Source organism: Engystomops pustulosus, chromosome 4, assembly GCF_040894005.1.
Source record: "Engystomops pustulosus chromosome 4, aEngPut4.maternal, whole genome shotgun sequence".
Lineage (NCBI taxonomy): Eukaryota > Metazoa > Chordata > Amphibia > Anura > Leptodactylidae > Engystomops > Engystomops pustulosus.
This window is the reverse complement of record NC_092414.1, coordinates 176,737,568-176,744,046: the sequence shown is the minus strand read 5'-3', so window position 1 is coordinate 176,744,046 and position 6,479 is coordinate 176,737,568. Positions and strand designations below refer to the sequence as shown.

Genomic DNA, 6,479 nt, shown 5'->3' with positions numbered 1-6,479 from the left:
AATTTACGAGTTGAACAAACATCTGGGCTACAAAGATAAATACGGCCACTTCGTTAAATCCTGGAGGCAGCTAACTTTGGTACACTGCTTGATTCTGCACCTAAAAAGTCTCAAACTGCGAAAAGTCGCACAAAAAGGTGCACAAAAAAAGAAAAAGAAAACAATAGGAGTGTATAATCTGCTAAGTATCTCCTATGTATAATTTACTAAGGATCTCCTGCTCTATACTATGCTACCTACAGATAGGACACTATGTACAATCGGCTTATCTACTCCTGCTCTATAACATGATGCCTGCAGGTAGGACACTATGTACAATCTGCTCAGGTCCTCCTGCTCTATAACATGCTACCTGCAGATAGATCACTATGTACAATCTCCTAATTTCCTTCTGCTCTACAACATGCTGCCTGCAGATAGGACACTATGTACATCCTGATTAGCTCCTCTTGCTCTATAATATGCTGCCTGCAGATAGGACACTGGCGCAGGCTATAGCTAGTGTGCAGGCATGTGGCAGGAATGGCAGGCACGGCCCCCTTCACACCCCCGTTGACATAAAGTGGTTAATGGTCACTATTACTGTCTGTCTACCAGGAATTGTATTTTAGGACTTGCAAGCCAGAAAACTGGCGTATAAACTCTGATAAATCTGCATTTATGTACCATCTGCTGACCTACTCTCTCACATGATGCCTGCAGATAGGACACTATGTACCTTCTACTCAGACCCTCCTGCTCTATAATATGCTGCATGCAGATATGATACTATGTGCACTCCACCTCCTCTATAACACATATAGAACCATATGTACAATCTGCTCAGCTCCGATTTCTCTATAGCACACTGCCTGCACATAAGACAATGGGGCTTATTTACTAAGGGTCGCAGATCGCACTTTTGTCTGACTGTTCAACGTTTTCAGGATAAGTGCAGCTAAGACAGGTATTTAACAGGGGTTTGTGCTGGGATTGTCTTGCACGCAATCGGATTGTGTCACAGCTGCGCTTTCATGCGACAGAAATAGGGAAGGGGGGGGCGTGGCCGTCGGACGGTCCAACTGATTCGGGCTGAGCGCGGGATTTAACTTTCAAATTGTGACGCAAGGCAATGCACTTACATGCACCAGGAAGAAGAAGGTGAACTCTGTTGGACGGGAGTGGAGTAGCGGCACATGCAGGATATCGGGCGCACGATCTAAGTGAATTTATGCACAGTGCATTATCATCGGACAATGCACTTTCGGGGAACATGCTGGATCGGGTGAGTAAATGTGCCCCAATATGTACAATCTTCTCAGCTCCACCTGCTCTATAGCATGACCTGCAGACAGGACACTATGAACAATGGATGCAACTTCTCTATAATATGCTTTTTTGTTTGGTTTTCAACAGGGGGGGGGTCATTCGTTATTGACTTTCTTTCGGAAAATTGTTGTTTTTTTTCCCCCTTACTGGGTCTTATTTATAAAGTGTCGGAGGCACAATATCGGTGCTTTTCCAACACTCACAGTTTTTTTTTTATTGGGAGTGCAATTTGGGTGCCGCTTGGGTATCCAACACTTTTATTGCACTTTTTGGCACACGCTTAGAGCAACAAAAAGATAGTCAATGGCATATTACTTCACCTTGATGAATGTGGAGACAGTCCTTAATGTTTTAGGTCGTGCGACAATTCACTAACCCCTTACGCCCGATCTTAGATCCCAGCATGATTTGTGCGCCAAAAACACAGACTCTGCGCCACAATTGATAAATGTCCCACTTTATCTCCACTTCCTGTAACGTGCACATTTGTGTATATAATAACCTTCCATTTCTTTGAGAAATGGTTACTGTCAGCGCTCCTCACTATATAGGTTTTTGATTTTTATCTTTTTATCTTGTTTCTCTTTGTTGCTTTGGGCGCATTTTATGTTTCAGTTTAGGCGAACTTCACACTCTGAGAATCTAATGGGTCCTGCTGGATTCTGTGTTTTGTCATCCCTACATGTGACTTTTTCCACTCTCCTTTTTTCACTCTTCTCTTCCAGTGTATTGAAGAATCTCTGTATGTAGAAGCCATCCCATCCTGTGCCGTGTCCCTGTCACATCACATCCATCTATCACCCTCTCCGTTTCTATTTCTTTGTCTTATATGCAGAGGTTTTGGGAGAATTCACGGCTGCTCTTGATTCTTTCAATGAATGTATCTGTAAAATCTTATCTAAAAAGCGTATATTGTTACCCAGCGCACGCCAATGCTGCCTGGCATCTGCGAATTTCTTGGCACACACGCGTAGAGAGGAGAGAAATTACAGAGGTGATATGACAAGGTTTGGGAGGAAAAAAAAAAAGGGGGGATCTTTAATACCTCCCCTAAAATCCACACGCCCCTAGTTTAAAAGCATGGGGATCACTTGCTTAAAAAGTCCACTGGCAGAAAACACTAGCTGGCTCTTTTGTTCCCCAGAAAGGGCCTCAAGAGAACTGTGGTGAGAGGGAGGAGGTAAGGGGGGGGACCTGGGAGCTGCTGGTTCAGTGCACACACACACTCACTCACACACTCATGCGGATGGTCTGTAGGAGCAAAGGGGATGCTGACAATTTTTTTGAATGCATGTGCAAAATGGTGCAAACGTTCCCCGATTGTCCCAGCGACGAGTGACTGAGACTTGCTGTCTGGCTGGATCCGCTTTGTGGCTGCTGCGCTCTCTCCAGACTGCATTCACTTGCAGGATTTTGGCAGAATTTTTTTTTGTTTTGGGACCACTACAAAGTGAGACTATGGTTTGTGGAGGTCGCTGGTGCCGCTGTGGATTGTCACTATCCCTGATTCTTTCCATCCTGGGTGAGTAGACGGATTGCTGTATACACTTGTTCTTTAACTCTTCTTCCGCTGTAGATGTCTCAAAAGTCACATGGTGGCCACTGCTGTAAGCCAAATAATATTCAGCCACCTGACCCCAAGAGCTTGCAATAAACCCCGCATGATGAAAACTCCTCATTAGCCTTCATTGGATGTGTTCCTCATTGTGTATGGATGTGATATCCTCGCTCATTTGTATATTGATAAAGTTTCCAGGGGGTACACACCCCAGACATACCCAGACTATCCCTGTCTGTGATTGTGTTGGCATTGTCTTGTTCATTCATTTGAGTTCCATCTCACACACCCAAATCTATAGTATGTATCGCATTGTTTGAGCCCCCCCAATGATTAGCCATGGACCCCTCAATGCCACATTGCTCTGCAGCATCTTGCAGTGTAAGACCCCCCTCCCTTACAAAAAAGACCTGAGGATCCGGAGTGTCCTGTTGCCATGACAGCCTCATCATAACATGTCTTTGTAGTGCTAGTGGACGAGCGGAGCATTGTCTACCATCCGGGTGTGTAACGCTGTCTAGTACTAGAGCACATGGCTGTGTCAACAAGTCTCCCAGCAGCAGGGAATTGTGCCAAATGGCAATAAATAATGGGAAAAGGGATGCACAGCGGGCTGGCATGGCGTGCGAAATGTTAACCAAAAAAAAAAAAAATCAAAACAGTAATGGGTTAACCCATCCGATGCCACAACGGTAACGATTGTATGTCACGTAAACACCAACAATGATATCATATTGTCTGTATCAATGGATAATGAGCCTCCCGGGGGTCACTTCCCATTGATCTATGGGCTTGTAAAGGTGGATGGTTCCTCTTTGTACAGATAAGATCTGGGTGCAGTGTGTGTGTATGTGATGATGATGACATGTGGACACAAATATACATTGTACATACAGGCTGCTCTCTCTCTCTCTGGACCATGTGAGGCGTGTATAATCCATTCTGCTAAGAAATGCACAGCGTCTTTTGTGTAAGAGCAAAGAGTATTATCATCCCGTATAATTAGGATTATCACGGCTTTATTAATTCAAGACGCTGTACGAAAACGGGTATAATGATAATGATTATTAATAGAGACATTTATTCCTTTATAACGCATCGGAAGACTGCGTGTCAATGGAGAAACATTGTATCAGGGACACATATAATAAAAAATGCATAGACAATGAATGGGAATACATAAACATGGAACAAATACCTAAAACTTGGAATGAAATGACATCATCATTTTAAAGTCAAAGTTTTGGAGTCAAAGTTGTTATGAATTATGTGCCGGATTTTCTTCTGTAGAAAAGGGTTAAAAACAAAACAGAGGTGTATTGGATTTAGGAACAAATGTCAGATCCACCCTGTCTGCTGTCCCTAGTGGACAGGCTGGGTATTGCAGCAGCACAAAAGCTAGTGTAGGCACACCTGCAGAGGGGAAAACTGCGCTAAATGTGTAATGTAGCATGGGATCTTTGATAGAAATGATTATATGGCATCACGGTGGGGTCATGGACATATTATCTTGTGGATTTGCCTTTTGAGCAGTTTCCTTCTCTAATATTGCAGTTGCTCCTTTGACAGGTGGGAACAGTATATGACAGCCCTGGGGATATATTCCTGGCGGCTATCCTGCAGGTGCGGGATGTAGCAATGGCTATCTATACATGGTGATAGTCTGTAAGCCTACTCCATTCACAGAATATAGGCTGCACTGAATATGCCAGTATTCTGCAATGCAAGCTATTATCCATAGTTCTAGATATGATTAGAGTCATTGAAAATGGGATATTACCGGTAAGTCAGTTTGCCCTTTACATAATTATATAATAATAAAGAATATAACAACAGCATAAAAGTTGAATGTGACCCATCCTGATGAAACATTCTAGCAGCAAACTTTCATTAAAGCCAAAATCTCGCTGTCCAACCGCAGCAACGCCACAGCAAACCACGAGGCTTAGACCTAAAGTGTGGACAGCATTCACAATGTGATACCAATATAAATAACTGCAGCATGTGTATAGACAAAGACTGCTCGGTGTGGCTTCTGCTGCGGGGAATTCTGCTCTACACTAGTGCACAGAGCCAGATAGATCTTCTCCATCAGTCTATTGATCCATTATTTCACCGATATATCCATGGAATCTAACGCTAGGACTAATCCTATTGAACTTTCTGGATTTGAATTGACTTTTTTTTCTCTCAAATGAATTCAGAAATGTAGATAAATCAAAAATAAATGACAGCTAATGACAATGTATTCTGTACTACAGATCTATAAAACTTGAAACAACTAGATCATAGCCTTAACATCAAAGCTGTGACTATTCCTTAATATACAATCTTTATCCAATTAGACATAAAGTCACGTTTATGCTTTTCTGTGAGGGTGTAAAGTATAGATTTTTCTTAGAGAACATTTATTCATAATGCAGCCCATAATGCAAATGAGGCCAATTCTCTTTAAATCTATTCCATGGATGGATACCAATGGATGCCCATACAGTTTAAATCTATGGCAGAACTTTCTGCCATTCGGAGCAGAGCTGGACTTTATCCGGTTCTTATACATAACTTTGCAATATCAGACCTGCCCCTTTCTGTAGTGTGTTTTGGGAAATGAATTCACTTCCAGATTGAAATAGATTTGGAATAGAATTCATTTCCCAAAACACACTACAGAAAGGGGCAGGTCTGATATTGCAAAGTTATGTATAAGAACCGGATAAAGTCCAGCTCTGCTCCGAATGGCAGAAAGTTCTGCCATAGATTTAGGTATGGTAGGTAGGTATCTTTTCCGTCTGAGCTTTCCAAAATCATATTCTCTCCCAAAACCCTTGTGTCCCAATGAATATATATTGGTTGGCTGATATCCCTTGTCGGATTTAAAGACTATTTAATGGGTTGGACTTTTACAGTAGCAACAGAGATATGATTTTTTTCCATCTTGTGTTGAGTACAGGCGGTCCCCTAATTAAGAACACCTGAGTTACCGACGACCCCTAGTTACAAACGGACCCCTGGCCTTTGGCCTTAGGCTACAATAAATAGCTATAACAGTTATCGGAGGCGTCTGCAATGAAGCTTTATTGTGAATCCTTATGACAATCCAACACTTTTAAAATCCAATTGTCACTGGGCCCAAAAAAAAATTGCCTGGGGTTACAATTATAAAATATGCTGTTCTGACTTACATACAAATTCTGTTTAAGAACAAACCTACAGAACCTATCTTTTGCATAAAATACTATCTTTTATACTGCCTGTATATAATTCAAGATTCATAAAAACTGTTCCAGAATAAGACGATACTTAACTGTGTTCTGTGTTCTGAGAGATGGGTGGTGATGACTGATTATGGGATGACCCCCTCCTAGTTTTGGGTCATAGAGGTCACAGTCAATTTCTCAGTGATGAAGTCACCCATACAGTCCCAGCCTTGGGGTATTTGGGTAGTGTGTGGGAATGTGTTGGAAGGGAAAATGCGAATTCTCAGGATACAGTGGGACATGCGGTGACTTTGGGGACATTACAAAGAATGACAGCTCTGGCAGGAGCAGGAAAGCTAAGAATGGATTTATGCTCAGAAATATCTGTAATCCTGATATTAGTTTCCAGACCTGGA

General features: G+C 42.3%; 1 protein-coding gene across 2 annotated transcripts in view; it reads left to right on the top strand.

Annotated features, from left to right (window-relative positions):
• Positions 1–1,575: 1,575 nt before the first annotated feature.
• Positions 1,576–6,479, top strand: part of IGDCC3 (immunoglobulin superfamily DCC subclass member 3) — a 111,300-nt gene continuing 106,396 nt past the window's right edge. For both annotated transcript variants that reach the window (XM_072148664.1, XM_072148663.1), the window contains exon 1: positions 1,576–2,830. In XM_072148664.1, coding sequence (XP_072004765.1) covers positions 2,596–2,830 — 235 coding nt within the window. In that variant the 5' untranslated portion in view covers positions 1,576–2,595. The remainder of the gene's footprint in view (positions 2,831–6,479) is intronic.